General features: G+C 40.0%; 1 protein-coding gene across 2 annotated transcripts in view; it reads right to left on the bottom strand.

Annotated features, from left to right (window-relative positions):
• The window catches only part of PDE6A (phosphodiesterase 6A), a 120,126-nt gene that overhangs the window by 30,498 nt on the left and 62,669 nt on the right, over positions 1-26,959 (bottom strand). For both annotated transcript variants that reach the window (XM_089656753.1, XM_089656752.1), the window contains exons 3-11: positions 26,302-26,391; positions 26,015-26,155; positions 25,792-25,866; positions 23,596-23,660; positions 17,449-17,515; positions 17,003-17,050; positions 9,232-9,381; positions 4,868-5,011; positions 1,409-1,474 (exon numbers count right to left, since the gene is read on the bottom strand). In XM_089656753.1, coding sequence (XP_089512879.1) covers positions 1,409-1,474; positions 4,868-5,011; positions 9,232-9,381; positions 17,003-17,050; positions 17,449-17,515; positions 23,596-23,660; positions 25,792-25,866; positions 26,015-26,155; positions 26,302-26,391 — 846 coding nt within the window. The remainder of the gene's footprint in view (positions 1-1,408; positions 1,475-4,867; positions 5,012-9,231; positions 9,382-17,002; positions 17,051-17,448; positions 17,516-23,595; positions 23,661-25,791; positions 25,867-26,014; positions 26,156-26,301; positions 26,392-26,959) is intronic.

The following is a 26,959-nucleotide window of genomic DNA, read 5'->3' as shown; positions in this document are numbered from 1 at the left end:
AATCCCTCTTTGCCTGATGCTAGGCTGACCTTAAATCAGATGCCTATCCATCCAGTGGATCCAGCGTTGTCCTGCTGCAGTTTGACACAGCTCAGCTCACGTATCACCATCGTCCACGTGACATAGTTGGAAGGCCGCTGTCGCATCCAGTTATAAGCAGCCATTTATCAATGATGAACCACCAAATACACCTCTCTCCTCCTTTCATGAATGGAAGCAGATGTCTCCTGTTATTTGTGATATGCATATTCCAGAAGGCACAAGGAGCATGGCACGCCATGAAAATGGAGGTTCGGGGGTTGGGAGGAGGGGGCAATGGTGGGCCAGAATTTGCAAAAATAAAAGGTAACCAAAGGGTGTATTTGTATGTAATGTAGAGCAGGAAAGTTTATTTTCAGTTTGAAAGTCTGCTTTAGCAAAGGTGAAGAAAGAAAACAGATTAAAATAATAGCTGGGCAGGACAAAAGTGGTTTCTTAAAGTGCTTTAGGAGCATTGTGGTCATTTCATGTCATTATAGGTGGCAGTGTAATGTTTTTCATTCACACCCTCCCTGCTAGACTCACATGAAGATGAAGGGACCTGCAAGGTATAGTCATTGCCCTATTAGGCTAGGTTCACATCTGTGCGGGTGATTACTGCTGCAGGAACACACCTGTTCCCACATCTGCAACCACCTGCACAGAAAAACGCAGGAGCTGTGTGCTGGTGCCATTATTGCTAATGGCATGCCAAATGAATGGAAATCACTCCTGCATTGGGAAATGCACTGCACTTAGGGTTCCCATGCTGGCTGCGATTTTTTAAATGCTGCAGGGACCTTTTCCCTGCATTTCAGGAGTCACATCGGTCCATTCAAATGCCATACAAACTGCGGCTCCCAGAGCAGCGCAGATGTGAGCTTAGTCTCAAGCAGAAAGCAGAGCCTGCATATGCTATGAGCAAGTATGACAATCTTCTATAGGTAGAACAAGGTTATCAACAGACACTGACTGTGTATCTAATAACTATTAAAAGGATTATGCTTCTCAATTAAAAAGTTTATTCCAAAAATAAAGTTTTACAACTGGTAAATCAAAATAGACATCACAATATGCTGCATAATGCTAATACAAAATGCTCACTTTTCAAGAAAGAGATTTATTTTGCATGGCTTACTTCTTACAGTACCCCTGACATTTCCTAATAGCTAATCTGTTCCCAGACTCAGCTTATCTAAGTGATGTATGTTCCCCTGCCTGCTTATGTATTTGAACTTGGACTAATTTGGACTTGCTTAGATTTCCACATCAAACATATTCATTTTGTAAAAATGTAATACAATATTTTATTGTTTTCACATTGTATTGAGATATAAATAAAGAAGTCATGATCTGGCATGAGACACGGTTACAATGTATTTCTACTTACCAGTATTTCATACATTTCTTCCTCCTCACACTCCTCTGGTAATCGGTTATATACTTCCTTCGTTTTCTGTAAACAAAATTGGGATTCTTAAAGAAGGGCATAATGCATTCAGTAATATTAAGGTCTACTCACAGTACAAACAAACTTTTTACTGGGTTATTTAATTTGATCTTCGAGTGAGCTTGGCATAAAGTCGAGAACACATGGACAGAAATGCTGCTGGTTCAGCAGAAAACAGCCAACTTTCAGTTTGTGTGTACCTCTCTCTGTTTAATAGAGGCCAGTCAATAGACTGGCTTCTATAGAGCAGTTCTACTGGAAAAGTAGCATTTGATCACCATGTGCAGCCAGTAGCTGCAGAGCTGATCAGTGCCCCTTCCCGTCAGAATACAAAAGCACAACGCGGAAGATCCCTGCATCCACATCACTTGTGTGGATGCGGGGATTTGTTAGTTTCTTTTTTTTCAACCCACTGGAATGAAATCTGCAGGCAACTTTTTTTTCTTGCATTGCCCAGTTGGGGAGATTCCTTTTATTTTTCTATCCTGGTAATATAAACATAGAAAAATGATGGCAGAAAAAAAACCAAGTGGTCCATCGGGTCTGCCTTTATATATATATATATATATATATATAGATATATATATATACAGTTGTGTTCAAAATAATAGCAGTGTGTTGAAAAAAGTGAATAAAGCTCAAAATCCTTCTAATAGCTTTTATTTCCATACACACAAATGCATTGGGAACACAACATGTTCTATTCCAAATCAAAACATGAAGAAAAATATCTAAAATTTGTGTTGTTCCTCTAAAAAAATTAAAGAAAAGTGAATATTAGACTGTTCAAAAAAATAGCAGTGTTTGTATTCTTCTTTACAAACTCAAACATTCACTATATAAACTGAAAAATGTTTGAAGATTTTGTTTTCCTTTGAATCACTTGAATCACTAGTTGTATAAGCACTGTTTCTGAGAACTGCTGTACATCTGTGTTGCATGGAGTCAACCAACTTCTGGCACCTGTGAACAGGTATTCCAGCCCAGGATGATTGGACTACATTCCACAGTTCTTCTCTATATCTTGGTTTTGCCTCAGAAACTGCATTTTTTATGTCACCCCACAAGTTTTCTATTGGATTAAGATCCGGGAATTGGGCTAGCCACTCCATAATGTCAATCTTGTTGGTCTGGAACCAAGATGTTGCACGTTTACTGGTGTGTTTGGGGTCGTTGTCTTGTTGGAACACCCATTTCAAGGGCACTTCCTCTTCAGCATAAGGCAGCATGACCTCTTCAAGTATTTTGATGTATTCAAAATGATCCATGATCCCTGGTATGCGATAAATAGGCCCAACACCGTAGTATGAGAAACATCCCCATATCATGATGCTTGCGCAACCATGCTTCACTGTCTTCACAGTGAATTCAGTGTTTGGGGGTCATCTGACAAACTGTCTCTGGCCACTAGACCCAAAAAGAACAATCTTACTTTCATCAGTCCACAAAATGTTGCGCCATTTCTCTTTAGGCCAGTCAGTGTGCTCTTTGGCAAATTGTAACCTCTTCAGCACATGTCTTTTTTTCAACAGTGGGACTTTGCGGGGGCTTCTTGCAGATAGCTTGGCTTCACATAGGCGTCTTCTAATTGTAAAAGTACTCACAGGTAACTTTAGACCTTCTTTGATCTTCCTGGAGCTGATTGTTGGCTGAGTCCTTGCCATTTTGGCTATTCTTCTATCCATTCGAATGGTAGTGTTCGCTTTCTTCCACGTCTTTCAGGTTTTGGTTGCCATTTTAAAGCATTTGTGATCATTTTAGCTGAGCAGCCTATCATTTTCTGCACTTCTTTATGTTTTCCCCTCTCCAATCAACTTTTTAATCAAGGTACGCTGTTCTTCTGAACAATGTCTGGAACGACCCATTTTCTTCAGAATTTCAGAGAGAAATGCACTGTAACCAGCATGTACAACATTTGCTGCCTTCCTTCCTTAAATAAGGGCAATAATTGCCACCTGTTTTTCAAAGAATGAATGACCTCACTAATAGAACTCCACACTGCTATTATTTTGAACATGCCCCTTTCAATTAGTAATTCAATTACACAGAATCAGCAGCATGCATGTCATGACTGTTGGGTCTGTTGGATTTCTATTACTCTACTACACCTAGTGCTAGTAAATTATTTGCCATGTAGAAATATCATTTCTACCAAAAACAGTGATTGATCAGGTTAGTGATGTCTGACTGCTATTATTTTGAACACAACTGTGTGTGTATATATATATATATATATATATATATATATATACATACATGTTTTGTATTTTTGAGGGTTTTTTGCTTTGTTTTTTTTTTTTTTTCCATTTACTTTCTTGTCAGAGTATAGATTTATACTTGTCCCAAGCATGTTTGAAAACACTTACTGTTGACTGGCTCACTACCTCTACTGGAAATCTTTTCCAAGCACCAACTACCTTTTCAGTAAAACAATGCTTTCTAAGATTAGTTTTGAACTTTCCTCCAGTTAGTTTGAGGTCATGTCCCTGTGTTCTTGATTTTGGTTTCATATTGAAAATACTACCCTCTTGAACCTTATTCACCCCCTTGATGTATTGAAAGGTTTCAATCATGTCTCCCCTCTTCTTTCCTCCAGACTGTACATATTAGTCTGGAGGAAAGAAGGGGAAGGAGAGACATGATTGAAACCTTTAAATATATTAAGGGGATGAATACGGTTCAAGAGGGAAGTATTTTCAATATGAAACCAAAATCAAGAATACGGGGACATGACCTCAAACTAACTGGAGGAAAGTAATGTTGTCACTGTGGCAGAAAATCTCCAATGGGGCACAGACAACAGTAGGAAGCTAATGGATGATTTAGTTTTCTACATTAGCTATTACCTATTGTTAGAAATGTTTCCCCCTCACTTCCCATATGGTGACATTGTTGTCATTGGGACTGGAAGTGAGGCAAAAGTAGATAGCATAGGAGTGTTTCTTATTCCTTCCAAAACGTAAAAAAAATGCATGCCTCTGTCAAGGTTTAATTAATGTTAGTTCAAAAATAAAATGAACAGCTTGGTGGAAAATTCTGTTATTAAATTGATATGTAAATGTTGGTTCTGTGACTTGAACTAATCTTAGTTCTGTTGAATTATTCAGAATTAAAAGAACTGCTCTGTAAACATGTTACTCTTTATAAATTCCATAGTGTCTTTAAAGTAAAACAGCCTGTGAGATATAGCATTCCCTGTAGCATCAGCAAAACATTGGGCAATCTCTTACATTATGCGAAGGCCAATGAAACCTAAGCAAAAGCAAGAATCACAGCTCAGAGACCTGATACAGCAGAAAAGCACAGTTCAGGGATCAAGAGTGATTGCGATATATAACCACATATAAATATCTGATAACTAACAGAAAGTTTAGAAATAAAATAGTTGTGTTACTCTACCAGGATTATTTGTAGCTCATCATTGTTACACTTTATATGATAGTTGACCATATCTTGATAAATATCTTTCCTGTTCTCCAGTTTGTTCATCTTATCATATGTGTCTGTATTTAGGACAGACCAGCCAAGGAACTGAGTCAAAGACTGCAGGAAGAAAATAGCAAATAAGTATCTTGTAAATGTTATAAGGCATCTTTATTCAATTAGCAAATATAATACTCTATAAAACACAAAAAGAGGCTGCTTTAAAACATTTCAGCTAAAAACAAAAAAAGTATTAATAGTACAGCCAGTTCAGCAAGATTCATAAATTTCATGTTGTACAGAATAACAGTGAATTAAATTAGAAAATAAATTAATAGAAGAAAATAAATTAGTAAATAAATTGTATTACATTACTCTTTTACTTTTAATTCAGTGGGTTTTTCTAATTACTACTGAACATATTTTAATAGTAAATACGAGAACTTATCCCCACTGGCCAGCAGTGAGCGCCACCAGTCCTTGGCCTGTCAGCTGCTCCACACATAGAACCCAGTCCAGTGTGTCATTAATTTGTCCCTATCTCCCCTAGCCCTGGTCCGCTTGTCAATGGCCAGGTCAACAGAGAATTTTTGTCATCACCATGATGACCTGTTGACTGGGAATTGTCCAGCCCTTTATTTATTTATGCTGCAAAAGTTTTTTGGAACCTGGAGTGCATTCATCTAATTAGCACAGATTTCTCAAAAAGAAAGAAGACTCTTATGTATCAGTCTCTGCATATGCAATGATACATTTATTTCCATAGTATAAAGGGATTATATAAGCACAGTGGACATTTGTTTTTTTCACATTTTATTTACATTAGATTTTAATTTATTTTTTACACATAATAAATGTGTTTTTGATGATATTAATAGAGGAGCGCAGCACGATATTTATCTATATATTGGTTGACACTATGAGTTGGTGTGTTGTGTTTGCGAACCTAAAAAATGTTTTTGTTTTTGATCTAATATATATTTATTAAATATTTTTAGGTTGTATTTACAGAAAATTCACCGTATTAGCTCACAAGTAAACAATTGGTTTTTAAATAAGATTCTCTGCATACTGAACCTGACCTAAAAGTGGTAAAAATGACTTGGCATTTCAGATGGCATGGTGATCGGATAACTGGGAATTTTACAGCCCTGATATGATTGTGAAGTAAAATAAGATTCTCAGCATACTGAGCCTGACACGAAAGTGCTGAAAATTACTTGGCATTTCAGATGACATGGGAGTGACATTATCAATGTTTGTGGAACATGAGAACATCTAGAACATGAGACATGGTCTCCATGATTCAGCTCTTAATGGGGTGGAATTTGGTGGAGTGGAATGTGCTCTTAATTGGGCAAAACATGTTGGAGTGAAAGGTGGAAAGGCAAGACTATGTGTTGTGAATCTTCTACTTATTATAGTAAAGCTGGTTTTACATTGGTGATGGCATAAGTGTCCGGGCCATTAATTTCTACCTGACAAACATAACATTAGCTGTAGCTTGATTACATGTAATGATTGCAAAAAATCAACAGCAAAACTCTCACTAGTTGTAAAAAGACTATATATTTGTGATTTGCCCTTTTTATATCAATAAAGATATTAAATCTTTATGATTTTTGTTCAGTTGTTCTGTTCCTAGCCATCCATAGGTAAAGCGACCCCAAGCTATTTACATCTTTTGAAGTCAGAACATAACTGGGCCACTAGAACATAAGAGACCTGGTTATAATGATTGTAACAGTCTGGCGAAAGAAGTTATGGGGACATAGGAAATCAATTTGGGGCCTGTACATGTAAAAAGGTTAAGAACGTTACGGTCTATAGAATGCTCTTCAACAGTTCTGTAACCTATTATATTACAATATATGGACAAGGAAACAGAAAGTAAATATTTAGGTGCTTCTAAAGCCAAAGTAATTCTTCTGATTTGTATTTTTGAAAGGGTCATATATTCTGACAGATTTGTATTACTGTCTTTGTCCCTACATCGGAGCGTTCCTCTCTATATTGACCATTGGGCACATCCCTCTCTGATGACCATTGTAAGCAAGACAGAGAGAAAATCCAAAATTTTGAGGGGATATCTAAGAAAGGATGCAAAGTGATGCAACCCCCCCCCCAAAAAAAAAAAACTAACCCAAATCTATTGTATGTGTTGAAACTGTTCCCAAAACTGTTGTAAGCCTTAAATTAGATGCAGACTTTTTCATCAAAAAAGTGTTGTGAATGCTTTACTGAATTCCCCCAATGGGTACAAAGTATTCAGTTAGTTTTCTTTAGAAATCAGTCACAACCTGAAGAGAAAGGGCTGCCCCCTGCCATCATGCTGCAGAGAAGGACCTTTGCTCTTTGTGTGGAAGCAGTGATCTCTCTGCACAGGTCAAACATGCCCCATGCTGTTTAAGAGCTGTAGCTCTTCAACTGGCAAAACGGAAGCTCCCTGCTTTCTGGGAGCTATAGCAGTGGACATGTTGGACCTTTTCAAAGATACCACTGCCTTCAGCTATACAGTATATTAAATATGTACTACTTTTAGTGTGGATTCACACATGTGCAGTGCCGTTCCATTTTTACAGCTAATTGACAAAGTAGTTGTTCAGAGGTTCAGGTCAGGTTTAGATCAGGCTCAGGACAGATTTAGATCAGGATCAGGTCAGGTTTTTATCCTTTTCACAACTGATGACTTGTGCAATTTAGAACCATTCCCATAAAAGCCAATGAGCCTGAATGCGCACCTGAGCCGGACCGAACTGCTCAGAAAACTGACAGGACTCTTTTTCAATTTGCACTGAATCCCCAATCCGCTACACCGCATATATGTGAACAGGCACAAAAGAAACCAATGTTATTTCACATGTCATGCAAATAGGATGTGGTTCAAAATGCATTCAATTAGCATATACACTATATTGCCAAAAGTATTGGGACGCCTGCCTTTACATGCACATGAACTTTAATGGTATCCCAGTCTTAGTACGTAGGGTCCAATATTGAGTTGGCCCACCTTTTGCAGCTATAACAGCTTCAAATCTTCTGGGTAGGTGGTCCACAAGGTTTAGGAGTGTGTTTATGGGAATGTTTAACCATTCTTCCAGAAGAGCGTTCGTGAGGTCAGGCACTGATGTGAGACGAGAAGGCCTGGCTCCCAGTCTCCACTTTAATGCATCCTAAAGGTGTTCTATCGGGTTAAGGTCAGGACTTTGTGCAGGCCAGTCAAGTTCCTCCAAAAAAACTTGCTCATCCATGTTTTTATGAACCTGTGCACTGATACGTAGTCATGTTGGAATAGGAAGGGGCCAACCCAAAACTGTTCCCACAAAGTTGGGAGCATGAAATTATCTGAAATATCTTGGTATGCTGACGCCTTAAGAGTTCTTTTCACTGGAACTAAGGGGCCAAGCCGAACCCATGAAAAACAACCCACACCATAATACCTCCTCCACCAAACTTTACAGTTGGCACAATGCAGTCAGGAAAGTACCATTCTCCTGGCCACTGCCAAACCCAGAACATCTGCCAGACAGAGACACATTAATATTCACGCCAGAGAACACGTCTCCGCTGCTCTAGAATCCAGTGGCGGCGTGCTGTACACCACTGCATCCGATGTTTTTCACTTGGTGATGTAAGGCTTGGATGCAGCTGCTCGGACATGGAAACCTATTCCATGAAGCTCTCTAAGCACTTTTGTTGTGTTAATCTGAAAGTTACATGAAGTTTGAAGGTCTTTAGCTACTGACTCTGCAGACAGTTGGTGACTTCTATGCACTGTGCTCTTCAGCATGTGCTGACCCTGCTCTGTCATCTTACATGGCCTACCACTTTGTGGTTTAGTTGCTGTTGTTCCCAATTGCTTCCACTTTGTTATAATACCACTAACAGTTGACTGTTGAATATTTAGCAGCAAGGAAATTTCACAGATGGACTTATTGCACAGGTGGCAACATATCATGGTACCACGCTTGAATTCACTGACTTCCTGAAAGCGACCTATTCTTTTACAAATGTTTGTACAAGCAGTCTGCATGCCTATGTGGTTGTTTTTTTACACCTGTGGCCATGGAGGTGATTGGAACACCTGAATCCAGTGATTTGGAGGGGTGTCCTAATACTTTTGCCAGTATAGTGTATGTGAACCACCTCTCAGTCATGCATTTAATTATCTAGTTTTGCATTGGCAGCATAGCGGCTTAATTAACCAGTTCCAACAGCAACAGAAAAAACAAATATGCTATGACAGTTACTATTAGGTCAGTTTACATTGTTTTTATTATGTATTATTTATAAATTAAATATGTTTTATTATGTATTAGTGGGTTATAAAGCATACTTACTTCAGTTAACACTTCGTCCATTTCATCAAATGGCTTACCATCTTTTCTGTTGTAAAAAGTCGCAACCCCCACTATTTCTTCCTTTTTGTTGACAATAGGCATTGAAAGGACATTTTTAATCATCCACCCAGATTCATCAACTGGGCCTTTCTATGAAGATAAAAGAACATATGCTGAGTACGTGTTCTAGAAATGTGTGGAATGTCATTTACCTAAACTAGAGATGTTTTGATAAAAGTACAGAAAAGGCATATGCTCTGAGCCAATTTGAGTAAAATGTCCAAAAACAAATTAAGACCATAAATAAAACAATATCTTGACTCCGTGATGCCGTAGGAAGCTTTCTGCAATAGACTCTGATTTATAGTTTATCTATTACTAGGGGGCAATTAAAGAAATAAACATGTGCAATCATTGGAAGGGGAACTACAGGAAAAAATCTAAATATACATTTAAAATACACACGTGAACTGTTTTGACAAATACTTTGTTCAGTCAGTCTTGAGACGTGAAAACTACAAGACTGACCAAACCGAATTAAAATGGCTTTGCTATGTTACATGGCTGTGCCCTACTACACACCTAGGTAGGTGAGATCACTGTTTACTGGTTTGGCTTTGCAGCTCCAGTTTGTTCATTGGGCAATGAATCAGCATCATCACTTTCAGGCTGTAAAGTTGAACCAGGAAACAGAAGAGTCATCTTCCTGGCCATTGAGTGTAGCAGAGATGTATGAATTGTAAACCTATCTGAACAGAATTACAATAATATATTGTGAATGTGTAGCCTTCTCAACTGAATATATGGCACTGTCCCCTATAATGTCAAATGAAAAAATAAAGAGTTCTGTCCTGTAAGGGGCCATGGAAACATGGGGATTTTAATGTGCCAAAATATCACTTACACTGAAAAAGACATCAATAAATGCACATTTTTTATTTCCATATTAAAATAGACATATTATGAAAGTTTATATCATTAGCTTCAATTCCAGCATGAAAAAGGTACAAAGAGACAAATGTGAAGGCGGATCAATGCGTTTTGCCCAAGATGAGCTTCTTCGGGATCCACTTGGTTATTCATGCTCTATACCATAGAGTGCAGCTAACAAATAACACAATACATACATGATTACATATCTGCATATACAGTCCCTTGAAAAAGTATTCATACCCCTTGAAATTTTCAGATTTTGTCATGTTGCAACCAAAAACATAAATGTATTTCATTGGGATTTTATGTGATAGACCAATACAAAATGGCACATAATTGTGAAGTGTAAGGAAAATGATCAATGGCTTTCAAAATTTTTTACAAATAAATATCTGAAAAGTACGGCGTGCCTTTGTATTCAGCCCCCTTAACTCTGGAGGAGCTGCAAAGGTCACAGCTCAAGTGGGAAGACAGCTATTAGTTGTGCACTCCACAAATCTGGTCTTTATGGAAGAGTGGCAAGAAGAAAGCCATTGTTGAAAGAAATCCATAAGAAGTCCCTTTTGCAGTTTATGAGAAGCCATGTGGGGGGTACAGCACACATGGAAGAAGATGCTCTGGTCAGATGAGACCAAAATTGAACTTTGTGGATTTAAAACAAAATACTAGGTGTGGCGGAAAACGAACACTGCACATCATCCTGAACACACCATGAAACATCCACCCACTGTGAAACATGGTGGTGGCATGTTGTGGGAATGCTTTTCTTCAGCAGAGACAGGGAATCTGGTCAGAGTTGATGGGAAGATAGATGGAGCCAAATACAGGGCAATCTTAGATGAAAACCTGTTAGAGTCTGCAAAAGATTGGGGCGAAGGTTTACCTTCCAGCAGAACAATGACCCTAAACATACAGCCAGAGCTACAATGGAATGGTTTAGATCAAAGCATATTTATCTGTTAGAATGGTCCAGTCAATGTCCAGACCTAAATCCAATTGAGAATCTGTGGCAAGACTTGAAAATTGCTGTTTACAGACACTCTATCCAATCTGACAGATCTGGAGCTATTTTGCAAAGAAGAATGGGCAAAAATTTTACTCTTTAGATGTGCAAAGCTGGCAGAGACATCCCCAAAAAAGACTTGCAGCTGTAATTGCAGTAAAAGGTGGTTCTACAAAGTATTGACTCAGGGCGCCTGAATACAAATGCACACCATACTTTTCAGATATTTATTTGTAAAAAATTTTGAAACCCATTTATCATTTTCCTTCCACTTCACAATTATGTGCCACTTTGTGTTGGTCTATCGCATAAAATCCCAATAAAATACATTTCCGTTTTTGGTTGTAACATTATTATTCCCACTATGGCTCTTCTCCAAGAAAAGTTGTAGTGTCAATCTCTCAAATGAGACAAAGGAATCCTCCCATAGTGTAGTATATTTAATTATACCATAGGAACATATAGCATATTTACATTACAACTTATGTAGCAGCCAGTCCAAGAAAAAAACCTCATGCTTTCAGATGAGGATATATCTGTTGGGTGTACAGCTGAATGCACAGGTGTACCAAGATGGCCGCCACGCCGGAAATACGTCACCGCGTTAAGCTGACGCGTTGCGTCACAGTGTCATGTGACTTCATCAGGGCTGAAGAAGTCACATGACACTGTGACGCAACGCGTCGGCTTAACGCGGTGACGTATTTCCGGCGTGGCGGCCATCTTGGTACACCTGTGCATTCAGCTGTACACCCAACAGATATATCCTCATCTGAAAGCATGAGGTTTTTTTCTTGGACTGGCTGCTACGTAAGTTGTAATGTAAATATGCTATATGTTCCTATGGTATAATTAAATATACTACACTATGGGAGGATTCCTTTGTCTCATTTGAGAGATTGACACTACAACTTTTCCTGGAGAAGAGCCATAGTGGGAATATTATACTCTGAGAAACCTGTCTTTGGAGTGTTTTGGTGCTTGGAGGATCTGTGAGAGGGATCCACTACTGCTCTTTGATCCGCAAGGGTCGAAGGGATGAGGTGAGAGGCTAATCCAGATGGTGGTTGGATTCTCAGATTTGTACACACCCAGAAATCTGCACGAGTTTTTTTCACCGGTGGTCACTAACAGTATTATTTGGAAGCACCGTTTACTGTTTTTGTCACCAACAATATATTTTTTGGGCTTTGAGATATATGTTTGTTTGTACCATTATTATGGTTGTTTCACCTCACATTAGGCACGTGTGATTACATCATATATATGTGTAATTTTGGTTTATGCACATATATATGGATATGGTTTTTGTGTTTCCACATGTTTTGAGCTATTTATTTGATTCATGATATTATCAGTGAGCACGTATTGATCTGTATTATTAACATTGTCACATTTTATTTATTGATATTTTGGGATCCCACATTCACATACCTTTATGATTTGAATGTAGCGCTGCATTCCTTACTTTTCTTATTTTATTTAATCACTGGTATATGATTTAATGCTAGCAGCTCCCATTGGGATTTATACACATATTTATTTGATTTATTATTTTTTAGTTTTTTAAATAAACACTTGGGAGCGCAGGAGGTTCACACCATCACTGTTATAAACATTATTATTATACAATATTTATATAGCGCTAAAAGGTTTGCTCAGCGCTGTACATTATAGTGGGGGACAGAACATGAGACAATACAGTAACAAAACAAAACACGAGGGATTCAAGGGCCCTGCTCTTTCGATCTTACAATCTAGGAGGGAGGGGATAGTGGTACAGGAGGAAGTGGCTGTGGGGGATGGAGTGGTAGGAGGAGTGGAGGAGATTAGCTGTTAGGTGAGGGTGGGGTAGGCTTCCCTGAAGAGATGGGTTTTCAGGGTGCGCCTAAAGGTGAGGAGGGTAGGTGACAGTCTGATGGATTGGGGTAGTGAGTTCCAGAGGATGGGGGAATTCCTGGAGAAGTCCTGCAGTCGGGCGTGGGAGGTGGAGAGGAGAGGGGTGAGGCGAAGGGTGGAGAGGTAAATTTGCGTGTCATCGGCGTAGAGGTGATAGTTGAAGCCGTGGGAGTGTATCAGTTTGCGGGGGAGGAGGTGTAGATGGAGAAGAGAAGGGGCCCGAGGACCGAGCCTTGGGGGACCCCAACAGAGAGGGGGAGAGAGGGGGAAGTGGTAGCGTTATAGGTAACGCTGAAGGAGCATTGGGATAGATAGGAGGAGAGCCAGGAGAGAGCGGAGACTCTGATGCCGAGAGAGTGTAGTTTGTTAAGGAGGAGGCGGTGGTCGACTGTGTCGAAGGCCGCGGAAAGGTCGAGTAAGAGGACTGAGTAGTGGCCATTAGCTTTGGCGGTTAGCAGGTCATTAGTGATTTTGAGTAGGGCGGTTTCGGTGGAGTGTAGGGGATGGAAGCCAGACTGTGATGGATCGAGGAGGTTGTTGTCAGTGAGGTGGGTGCTTAGGTGATTGTAAACGAAGTGCTCAAGGAGCTTGGAAGTAAATGGCAGCAGGGAGATGGGTCTAAGGTTGTTCAGGTCGGTGGGGTCCAGAGAGGGTTTTTGAGTATGGCGGTGATGTGCGCGTGCTTTAGGGGGAGGGGAATGCGCCAGCAGAGAGGGAGAGATTGTAGATGTGGGTGAGGGAGCGTAGGATGGAGGAGGAGGGTGACCAGAGGAGTTGTGTGGGGACAGGGTCAAGGGGGCAAGTGGTGAGAGGGGCTTCTGAGAAGACCTTAGTGACCTCCTCAGCGGTAGCAAGGCTGAAGGAGCGGAGTGTTGGGGAGGTTATAGTGTGCGGGATGTTAGGTGTGGTGGGGGGTAGGGTGGTTGCGAGGTCAGAGGAGGGAAGAGTTGGTGGGGTTATGGTGGGAGGGAGGCTAGGTGGGGAGGTAGGCTGAGCATTGGCGATGTCCTTACGGATTGCGTTGATCTTTTTTTTGGAAGTGATTGGCAATCTCGTGGGTGGTGAGTGAGGTACTGGGTGGGGGGGGGAGAGAGTAGGGAGTTGAAAGTGGAGAAGAGCCGGCGAGGACAGGTGGAGAGGGTGTTGATGAGGGTTACGAAGTAGGCTTGTTTGGCGGCGTGGAGGGAGGAGGAGTAGGTGAGGAAGGAGGATTTGTAGAGGGAGAACGCTCGAGGGGATCTGGTTTTGCGCCATAATCACAATAATCGCATATATAGAATATTTTTTTTCTTGTTTTTTCTCTAGGTGCGTCTTATGGTCAGGTGCGTCTTATGGAGCGAAAAATACGGTACATCAAGTGGTCGAATAATAAAAACAGACTAGGCAGGATGGGGGTGAAGGAGAAGTGGGGTGTATAAACCCCCCCTCCTCCTTCTCATCAGCTGCACTGCTATATGAAACACATCAATTCACCTGTTCTTCATGTTCTTTATGTTTGTCTCATTGTACTTTTTTCATGTTGGTATTGCAGCTGGTGATAAAAGGTTTTATAATGTGTCTATTTTATTATGGAAATAAAAATGTGCTCTTATTGATATCTTTTTCAGTTATTATTATTATTATACAGTGTGTATATAGCGCCAAAGGGTTTGCTCAGCGCTGTACATTAGCGAGGGGGTGAGTTTGAGTGATATTTTGGCACATTAAAATCCTCACTTTCCTATGGCCCCTATACAGGATATGGTGGGAAATCTTTATTTTTACATTCAGAATTACAATAATATTGGCAGTTACAGTGGTTCACATCTGTGTATTTGATCTGGACACCTAGCTGTTTGCTGTTTTGCCTTAGCTCTTTGACTGCCCACATTGCACATAATACCCCTAGGACACAACATAATAGGTAACCCTGCACACAGGTAACTTAGAACTGTTTTATGTTTTGGCACTTCTGGGTATGTGGAGCATGTAACCCACTTCCATGTGGATAAAAGGCCAAGCGGCTAGTTGCTAGGCCCAAGCACTGTCTCATGATCAAGTTAGTGCCATCCATAGGTGTGTGCAGCCGACAGCATTAGGGTGTGAACCCCAAAACTCAAACATATACACGTGTGTGAATGATTATATAAGGAGTTAAGGAGTGCGCTATGTACAGGGTGCAGAGGTAAGGAGTGTGCTATGTACAGGGAGAAAGGTTAAGAATTGCGCTTTGTATAGGGTGCAGGGCTCAGGAGTGTCCTATGTAAAGGACACAGGGCTCAGGTATACACTATATACAGGTTGCAAAATATTACTAAATCCCCCATGGGACCTTATAGGCACTCATATCACAACTTATGATAAAATGTCCAATACTCGTTTAATTCATACAAATGTTAAAAAGTACAAACCACACATATTTATGGCTTACATTACATAAGGTCATACACAGAGTGTATAAAGTCACTTATTCATGAATAGATTGGTAGATTTGATGTGTTTCCATTCACTCAACGTGTTTCAGAGATACATTCACTCAACGTGTTTCAGAGATACATAACTCCTTCAGAAGAAGAACTGCTTGGGCTTTGGGTGAATGGAAATACATCAAATCTAGCAATCTATTCATGAATAAGTGACTTTATACACTCTATGTATGGTCTTATGTAATGTAAGCTGTATATACAGGGCCATGGATAAGGGGGTACCACCAATCCTCCTAGAGGGGGCCCAAGCCAGCAGGGTGAACTGGATGTGGGCAGGGAGGGTGATCAAAACAGCAGAGGGGTGATTACTGGAACTGATCCTTTGTATGGATCTTTCTGCAGCAGCTGAAAGATGACTTCTCTCCCTCCTTTCGGCTTTCAGCTGCTGCAGAGTGAGCCATAAAAGGGATCAGTTCCAGTAATTGCCCTTCATCACCCTGCTTGTGCAATCAATGTTCCCCTCTGCTGCCCAGGCCCCCCCACTCCCACAGTGCTGCCGGCTACCATCCTTTCCTTCCCACCAGCAGCTGCAGGCACTAGGACAATAGGATCCTTCTGGATGGAGAGTGGGGGAAGGTTCCAGTAAATATGTCACATTTACCAGCCCCTTCCTTTCCTGAATGAACAAAATAAGCAATCAGTACTAATCACTTGCTGTGTTCATTCATAACTGAAGTTATAGTAAACTGTGTTTTTTTGGGGGAGGACCCTGTCAGGTTGGCTCTATGGGGCCCCGTGGTTTTTAACAGCAGCCCTGTGTATATATGTATGGTTTTGTGCTTTTTAACATTTGTATGAATAAAAATAGCAATGGACAGTTTATCATAAGTTGTGATATGAGTGCCTATAAAGTCCCATGGGGGGGTGTTTAGTAATGTTTTTTTGTCTATGAGTTAGGGACACGGCACTTTTTGGAGTACATCCACACTTCTGTTCATGTACAGGTTGTAGAGTTAGGGAGTGCACTATGTACAGGGTACAAGGGCAAGGGGCTAACGCCAGAGGTGATGGAACTTCGTAGTGAAAAAAACCCTGTACACATAAGGTGATTAGGGTGTGCCCAAGCACACCTGGCACACCCTGTGTGTACGCCTATAGTGCCATCACTGCTCCCTGACTGTGGTGAAGATAGCAGAAGCAATGTAGCTCAGGCAATGTGAGTTGAAGGGAGCCTTTGCTATACCGCTGTCACTTTGCCCTGCATGGGCAATTTGATATGTAAGGCGTTCTGTATACATAATAAATCAAAGAGCCTATGATGGGTGGAATTGAGAATGCCTCTCCTGCAATTCAAACTGGTAAGCAAATTGGGTTCCCAGATCACCAGATTACTGACAAAAAGGAGTTGGGTACTATCATACCTTAGAGCTATGCCTGGGTGTAAGCTGAATTGATCCCAGCATGCATTTCAAGACTTATATTTAAATTTACTTAGGTAAACCTTTATTTTTTTACTGTGGTGGAACATTACCTGAAACTCAAAGTATTCATCAGCAGCTGTGTTCATAAGGTTGCAAATCTGAAAGAAACACTTTTATTTAGTAAGAGGGAATTCCATCTTGCAACAAATAGTTCTTAAACATTTAATATTGCTACTTTTACTGCTCCCAATTAAAAAAAAAAACCTAAATGCATTTCGTTAGTACTTTTCCAGTTTCATCCTGATTGTATTTCTCCTTGAAATACTGAGGCTCATTCACTAAAGGAGTGATGAGAGTTAATACATTTAAATAAATCGACTGAAGATCCATCTTAATTATCAAATCATGTAAAAAGAAAATGTCTTTATTTATGTCATCTGCACATATGATTGGGTATTCAAAGAGTGAAGTTTCTCAACTTCTTTAGTAAATCGGTTTCAAAGTATGTGGAATTAGGACTACAATGTATTATATATCATACAGCACTCATACTTACAAGACCATTTTCTGCAACATATGTGGGCAGTTTACTAGCCAAGGCCCAGTGATCTGCTGGTGGATTTCTAAAATGTAAAAGAAAACATTCATGATCTCTATTGCATTCTAAAGGGAATACTGGAGATATTTTTGTCTGTTTGAGGTCATGTGTCTAGTAACAAATTGGACCTGTAGGTCCCTACATTTTTCATATAAATTCTTACAGATGTACCCTGAAGCAACACTAGGTCCACCAAACAATACAATTATTCGCTAAGGGAACAATAGTATGTTTTGCTTTTTTATTATCCCATTGTTTAAGAATATTTGTAGCCAAATCTTTTTCTTATTAGTTTTGGATTAAGTATGGAGAGCTTAAAAACCCTTTGAGTTTATTTTTGTCCTCAGAGTGCTGCAGATGCAACAGGAAGGTAGAAGAAGAGTTTGATTTTCTAAAGGCAAATAGGCTGATCACTTCACAAGGGAATTTTCCACATTCACTTAGTTGCAGACATCATGTTTCTTCCCTGAGTGTTTCATTAATGAGTGTTGTCGCAGTTTCAAAGCTACTTCTATCACCTTCAGTCATATCTTCTCTGCTCTTTCACAAGTAAATGTCTGCGTGCAAAATTCACATATACTATCTCCATGCCATGTAAAACTGCTAATTGACACTGCTATGCTATAAGGTAAATGTCTGCGTGCAATATCCTTTACACTTGTCTATATACTTGGTGATTTTGTTCTTACCTCCTTTTTGCCTAATGCAGGCCATAGATGGGTCGAAAATCGCCTGATTTTTCGGCCGAAAAAAAAATCGGCTGATTTTCGCACCATTAATGGGTTAATTGGCTGTACGTTTTTCTGGATTTTGGCACTTTTTTTAAGTTGGAAAAAAATTGCGGCAATGATGGGCAAATCAGCCGATCTTTTTACCGATAAAAAATCTGCGCATGAGCTGTGACCTGGAAGAAGAAGAAGAAGGATTCCAGTCCGCTATTATATTTGACATGAAAAAGTATTGCGGTTGCCACAATGTATCTATTTGTATCCGAATAAAAACATCTGTATCCGAAATGGATACAAATAGATACAATGTTGCAACCGCTATACTTTTTAATGTCAAATATAATAGCGGAGCTCTCTGCAGGGCCAGAAGTAATTAAATGCCGGCCGTAGACGGGACAAAAATCGGTCGCTTTTTTTTACCGTTGGTGGTAATATCGGCCTATTGAACAACCTATTTTTAATTTTTTGTTAAAAAAACAGCCAGTTTTCGACCCATCTATGGACTGCATTAGTAGTCAAATAATCAATTACCGTTTATGGCTTTGGCTGTGTTTGTGGCTGGTCTATTTTCTTTTCTCCTGCCCCTCCCATTCAAGTATCTGTTATCAGATACTAAATTTAACAATTGACAAATGTTTGCCAGCCCCATCTCTCTGTAAATTTAGTTCAGCTTATGGGGAAGTCGCAGACAGGGGTTCGTCCTGGACACCATGTTTCTTTCCTAAGTGTTTCTTTAACGAATGTTGTTGCAGTTTCAACGCTGCAGTTTAACTAAAGCAGGATAACTTAAGCGGTACGAAGATCCAACAAGAACTCTGCTCCACTCTGGGAGGCCGGCGAGCAATTCAATATTTGATATTTCCTTTTCTATGAAGTCCCACTAATATGCTCCCTCTACTCTTCCTTCTCACATTAGTGTTCTCTGTCCTAAAATTTTTCTTTACTTTACCCCTCATCTCCTACCCGCAGCCTATAGATATCACCCTCACTCCTACCCTCTCCCTTTTACTGCACCCATCACCTCTTGCAAATACTGAACCCACATGTTGACATAAACACCAGGGCAGTGAAATATGTGCGCTTATATACATCCCAATCCCATCTTACTTTCCTCACCCTCCTTCTTCTCCTAATCTCTGGGGACATTTCCCCCATTCCTGGCCCTCCATTTTCTAACTGAAAACCCCATAACTGGCACCCTTCCTACTCTGGCATCAGAAGCAATCTACTAAGTTTAATATCTATCCCCCTGCTTCCAAAATCCAGCCCTACAATCTCATGTGCCCTCTGGAATGCCAGGTCAGTCTGTAACAAGCTCACATCTGTGCATGACACTTTTATCTCCCATTGCCTTAACATTCTTGCCATAATTGAAACCTCCCTTCGAGATTCTGACTCCTGGCTTCTCCTGTTGCCCCCTCCCATGGTGGCCTCCACTGGACTCACTCACCCAAACCTAGTGGACAGAAATGAGGTGGAGCTGGATTCCTTCTATCCACACATAGTAACTTCCATGTCCTTCCCACCCCTCCCTCTGTATCCTTCTCTTCTTTCGAGATGCACTGTATTCATCTGTTTTCTCCAATTTCTATGCGGATTGCAGTGATTTCATATATCACGCTTTTTTGATGACTTCTCTGCCTGGCTACCCTACTTTTTCTTTTCTGAAATACCCACTATCATTCTTGGTGACTTTAACATCCCTTTTAATGTTAACAGCCCCACTACAGATCAATCTCGGAATTTAACCTCATCTTTTGACCTAACACAATGGACGCACACTTCCACTCACTCCCATGGTAATACCCTTGACCTTGTATTCTCCCATCTCTGCTCTCCTGGCAACCTCACCAACACCCCCTTTCCTCTCTCTGATCACAACCTCATCATTTTTGCAGTATCCTTGTCTCCAACCACCTACCGCTCCAAACAGCAAGTGATTATTTGTAGAAACTTTTAGTCGTAGAAAGCCACTTTAACCCTTTTCTTCTGCCTCTGACCACCTCTATGACAAAATCTCTTCCCTTTCCTGTCCTAACCTGGCCACCTCTGTCTACAACAGTTCACTTTCATCCTCACTGGATGCACTTGCTCCTCTAACTACACAAAGAATCAGGCCCCGACTTTTACAACCTTGGCAAACTGACAACACCAGAAATCTCAAGAGATGTTCTTGTGCTCTTGAATCGCTATGGCGAAAAACCAGATCCCTGCAGGACTTCACCTATATAAATCTACCCTCCAAAAGTATAATTCCTGCTTCCATGCTGCCAAACAAACTTACTTTGTCTCTCTTATTAAATATCTTGTCATCCAGTCCTCGTCAACTCTTCTCTACCTTTAACTCTCTGCTTTCTCCCCCACCCCATCTGCCCATTAACTCACTCACTGCCCAAGAGATTGCCAATCACTTCAAAGACAAGATTGATGCAATACGTGAGAACACATCCACTATACAGATATCTTCCCAACTTAACATATCTTGTCTAATAGCACAGTCAACATTTATTTATTTATTTATCGTGTTTATATAGCGCCAAAGGGTTTGCTCAGCGCTGTCATTTTCCTCTTTTAAACTGGCTATTACTGAAGAGGTTGTCAAACTTTTCTCAGATGCCAACCTAACCAACTGTCCCCTGGATCCTGTTCCCTCGCAACTACTATGGTCACCCTCTTCTTCTATCCTATGCTCTCTCACTCACATCTTCAATCTCTCCCTATCTATTAGCACCTTTCCCTCCCCCCTAAAGCATTCACAGATCACTCCCATACTTAAAAAGCCCTCACTGGACCCCACCAACCTGAATGATTTAAGACCCATCTTGCTACTCCCATTCACCTTCAAACATTTAGATTGCTTAGTTTACAACTGTCTTAGCTTCCACCTTACTGAAAACAACCTTCCTGACCCCTTACAGTCTGGCTTTTGCTCACAGCACTCCACAGAAACTGCCCTACTAAAACTCAGTAACAATTTACTAACTGCTAAAACCAATGGCCACAACTCCATACTCTTACTACTAGACCTCTCTGCAGCCTTTGATACTGTTGACCACCCACTCCTTTTCAATAAACACCACTGCCTTGGTCTCCGAGAGTCAGCTCTCTCCTGGTTCTCCTCCTACCTATCACAGCGCTGCTTCAATGTTACCTATAACTCAGTTTTCTCCTCTCTACTTCCTCTTTCTGTAGGGGTCCACCAAGGCTCTGTTCTTGGACCCCTTCTCTTTCCTATCTACACCTCCTCTCTTGGTCACCTGATAACGTCAAATACCACCTCTATGCCGATGACATCCAAATCTATCTCTCCTCACCTCACTCCGTCAGTCTCATGTCGCATCACTAAGTTACTAACTGACATATCAGCATGGATGTTGCACCATCCTATATCTAAGTCTCTCTAAAACCAAGCTGATAATATTCAACACCCCACCCTCCCCCCTTCTCGTGCCCTCCCATATGACTTTTCCATCAAGATCAACAATGCAACTATCAGTCCCTCTCCTCAAGCCAGGGTACAGAGTGTAATCCTAGACTCTGTCCTATCCTGACCTATCCTTTCAGCCTCAAATCCAATCACTGTCAAAAGCTTGCAGACTTCACCTTCATAACATCTCTAAAATTCGCCCCTTTTTATCTAATGAAACCACCAAGCTACTCATTCACTCCCTGCCTTGCCTTGACTATTGCAACTCCCTTCTTGTAGGCCTACCTCTCTGTAGACTATCCCCTCTTCACTCTATAATGAATGCTGCTACCAGAATCATCTACCTTACCATCCGCTCAATGTCTGCCACCCCTCTTTGCCAATCCCTGGCTTCTGATTGCCCAGTGCAATAAATTAAAAATACAACATACAAAGCTATTCATAACTCTGCCCCGAGCTACATCACCAATATTGTCTCCAAATATCACCCAAACCATCCTCTCCGCTCTTCTCATGACCTCCTGTTCTCAAGCTCCATTGTCTCCTCCCATGCTCATCTTCAGAACTTCACCAGAGCCTCTCACATCCTCTGGAACTCTCTACCTCAATCTGTTTGGTGATCCCCTACTCTGGCTGCCTTTAGGCGATCCCTGAAAAATCATCTCTTCAGGAAAGCCTACCATGCCTTCAATTAAACATTTATCACTTCCATTAGCTCATCCCCACCGTTATAACCTTTTGCACCACTTTCCCCACCCTATTAGATTGTAAGCTCTTATGAACAGGGCCCTCCTAATACTTTGCTTTTTACTGTATTGTACTGTCTCCCTTTAAATTGTATAGTGCTGTGCAAACTGTTGGCGCCATATAAATCCTGTATTATAATAATAATAATAGCTCTGGGGGAAATTCCCTTGCAATGCGTGACTTCCATTTCAAAATGACCAGGCTATTTGCCTTTATTAAATCAACCCTTATGTTTCTACAAAATGGAATTATCTTTTTAGGCAGTTCGTAATGGAACAGGCGTTCCCATTGAAACATTCAAACTCACCTCCTGTTCTGGTGAAAACTGTAAGATTTAGAATTTCTCATAATTCCTGTCTTGGTTATAATGGTTATAGCGTCTTAAAAGAGAAGTTGTTGTTTTTTTCCCCAATTATTCTTACCTAGTTGGATGCAGTATTGATCTGATGCTACATCTGCCCCCACCAGCCCTAAGTGTGAGAACTTAGCAAACACATGATCACTGATCGCTGAGTTCTCACAGCCGTTTTGAGCAGAGAGCAGTGACTGTCAGTTACTGCTCTCGGCTCTGCCACCACATGCTCACTGGAGTGCTGGGCTGTGAAGGGGGAGGGAGCAGCTGGTTCAGGCTCTCAGCGGATTGCTGAGAGGCTGAGTCAGGTGCCATTCTAGACTCTGAGATGAATGCCAACTTTAAAATGGGGATCTTTCCCTTACTGAGGGAACTTGAGTGATGTCAGCTGACAGCAGATTTCAGCACACTGTTAGCTGAAAACGCATCACAGGAATGCAGAACGAACTGCACTCCTGTGATTCACAGGCCAAAGAGGTGATCCAAAGAGCTTTGGCTGTACTTCTCCTTTGACATTACAAAAAAAGTTCTGCCTATACATACATTTCAATTTTTAGGGAATAGTGAGTGGAGGAGATTCTTTGATTTGAAATTCTTCACAGATCAAACTCCTACTACATTGAAAAAGTTTGGGTTTCTTTTTCTCACTGCAGCACATATTTGAAGAGTTTTATTTAGATAGACCTTTTCACCATTAACTAATGGTTCAAAACACCCACAGAATGAACCATACTGAAAGATTACTTAGTAAATTACTTACAATAAATGCAACATAAAAGAGCAATTACTTAGAGGGAGAAAAAAAAACATTCATCAAATTTAAAAATGCAAGCGAAAAAAAGCAAACTTACGGAATTACTTTAATTTCCTCTTTTCCATGTAAGATATAGTCGATCACTTTATAAAATGATATTTCCTGGAAAATGCAGAAGCAAATATTTAAAATGTTATAATAAAAATTAAAATGTCAGATGTTCTAATGGCATTTTGGGATCCATTTACTACTGGACTGATCTGAAAAAATAAACAACATAAATAACCTAAATCTACAGAATTAATTGTTGAAAGTGTTTTCTTGACTAATCAGAACAATCAACAGCACAGTAATTGGAATTGGCATTGCTTTAGAATCTTGCTCCAAACTGCTTAGTATCAGCTTTGTCCAAGCGCACACGCATGCTTAGAAGCTGTCAATTTTATTTGTATTTTGCAATTGAGTTTAATATTGTTCTTATAGTGAAAAAGCTTTTATTGAAGAACTCTAACAAACTCAATAAAATCTTTTACCTATTAAAAAAAAAAGTCACCACATCATGCTGATGGAGGAGAAGCAGGCACAAGAAATAAACACTTGGGATAATTTTAGGACTCCTTCACTGACTTTTCTATACCATTCCACTACTGGGACCCCTGCTATGGATCTTTCCCCTGCAGTTGATTACAGGACACCTCCTAGCTTATTTTTGATTAGGACTCTATTGCTCAAAAGTGTGCTCTTGGATGGGCTTGTTTCGCTCTCCCTCCTCTTGTCAAGTTTGTTCTTCCACTCTGCGGCTTAGGCCGTATAGGGGCACACTGATAACAGACGGCCCAATATAGTAGCCCAACCTTCTCCATACTTTCTTATCTCTTCTTCTTCCTTTTTTTTTCTTCCCCCTTTTTCATGTTTCTCCCCTCTTCCCCCTACCCTTTATAAATTATATCTCGCCGGATTCTAGTGTGCACCATTACTGGGCTTGCAGCACTCCCTAGCCTGCTTCCCCAGTACTCCGGGTAGACTATACCTTTGGTTTTCTGGTCCGAGCCTTTACCATTGATTCTTCATTCCCCACTGATTATCATCTTTTTTGCTCTACATTGGCTGTGAACTGGAATGTTAACATCTGTTATGCAGGAACACTTATTTAATACGTGTTATGCTTGAACCCTTACCTGAAACTTGTGTACCTTATGTCTTTTTTAAATTGGATTTTCTATGTTCAACTTCAATATACACATATTCAACCTAAAAAAAAGTCACCATAGCCTTGACTTGCTTTATGGTGGCCATATACAGTTAGGTCCATATATATTTGGACACAGGCACAATTTTAGTTTTTTTCAGGTTTATCTATTCTATTTTATATAATCTATTTGTCATAGAGTACTATCACTGGACATTAAGTGACAGAAAATCTAAAAATGTTGCAAGAATAGAAAAAGAACAAACATAATCCAAAAGGAACAATTCCAAATGCTCCAGTGAGAACTGTCTAGGATGAAATTGATCACCTCACTTTATAAAGATTTCCTCAGTTTTGCTAATGTCTCTGTGATATAGAATAAATAGAAATCTGCCCAATGGGACATAGACAGCAATAAATAAATAAATAAATAAATAAATGATGGGGACATTTCATATTTCCTTATTAAAATTGTCTCACAATATCTAAGAAAACATGCCTCTAAAGTGTAGTTACTTTAGATGACTTCATGCTATAGGAATGTCATTGTAAACTGACTATATGGATAAGCCAGACCACTAATTTCCTTTCAAGAATGTGCTATATTCCTTAGAAGGTAATGTTATTTACAACTGGTCAAATCCTACCAACTCGTCCTGTATATACTACAGTTAAAACTTGGAATATTCAATCTCATCTCCAGAGCTGCATCATGCATGCATGCATGCGTCATGCATGCATCTGGTCTAATCATCTCTGCCATGCCGCCCAAGTGGGAAGGACTCTGTGGCAGAAAAGGCATCCACAAGTATTCTTGTTATATTATCTAATATTACTACATTTATTACCTGTATCTATCATTACTTAATTAAATGTTATACCTACAAGTGTTTGTGTGATCTCTCTTTGCACATCTCGAATACAACCTATTATGTAACCGCGATAAAACCATAAATAAAATGAAAAAACAAACAAATCAAACAACACCACCAAAAACTAACAGGGGTGTGTCGTATCTAAAATTTAAAAAACATTTGAGCTTTAGATATATTTTAAACTGCTCTTAGGATGAAATACATTTTGGTGAGCACAACAAACACCTACCCTGCCATCTGGTGTTCTTGGTCCAGAATATGGCGGTACTTCACCCATTAGAATTGGCCACTGGTCAAAAAATTCCTGCAGAAAACCAGAACAATAAAAGCAATATTACTTTTAAAGATCAACATGTGCTTTTTTTTGCAGTAAAAACTCAAGATAAAAATGAAGAGATACAAAGAAAAGCTATAAATTCCAGTTAAACATGCTATTGATTATTGAAATCTACCTTTGTTTTTGTCATATCAAGCAGCCCCACAGAGTATCTATCACAGTTAAGGAAGGCGCGGACCGTATAAAGTGCTTTGTGAAACTGTCGCTCAATGTCTGTTAGTTCTTCAAATACCTTGTTGGCTGACCACAACAATATCTGCAAAAGGTTAAAAAAATAAAGTTGGAAATGGGTAGCACATTAGGACTTATTATCTGTACCATTCTAAAAAAAAAACACAGGATCAGAAGTCATTGATTTGCTTTCAGAAGAAGACAAATGGAGGTAAGAGGAACAAATTATACCTGGCCTCTTCTAGTCTCACAGTTGTGAAGGTAGGATAGGTGATACACCTTCAGAATCAGGTTGGCAAAGTTGAGGTACTTAAGGAACATCTGGAAAACAAAATAACCACAAATTACACATGGCAATTTTTAATTCAGACATAAAGGTAGTGCACAAATATTAAAGCCAGGAAAGAAGGTATAACCAAAACATTGTTTAAAGCCAAATGTTAAATTTAGAGCGTCATGCATGATGCTGCTCGTTCTCCTCCATTTTCTCTTTGAGCACAAGTTATTATTATTATTATTATTATTATACAGTATTTATTTAGCGCCAAAAGGTTTGCTCAGTGCTTTACATTATAGTGGGGGACAGTGCATGAGACAGTACAGTAACAAAACAATACACGTGGGGTTTGAGGGCCCTGCTCTTTCGAGCTTAGAATCTAAGAGTGGCTCAGCAAATCAAGATACTGATGTAGGCTGCTGGTATATGCTGACCCTTAGGGCTCATTTACACTGCAGTTGATAAACTCACGTTTAGGAGCTATTCAGGGTTTTTTTCAGCAGCCCCTGAACTCACCCTAATGTTTTTCTATGTGTCCATGTACACATCTTCGTTTACAGTTGTTTACAGACAGTTGAGTTTACAGTCGTTTTTGTGAACGCAACAAACTTG

The sequence above is a fragment of the Staurois parvus genome, unplaced genomic scaffold, assembly GCF_062004578.1.
Source record: "Staurois parvus isolate SC_StPar_1 unplaced genomic scaffold, SC_StPar_1.0 ptg000934l, whole genome shotgun sequence".
NCBI lineage: Eukaryota > Metazoa > Chordata > Amphibia > Anura > Ranidae > Staurois > Staurois parvus.
Note: the sequence above shows the minus strand (reverse complement) of the source record. Positions and strands in the feature narration are given on the sequence as shown.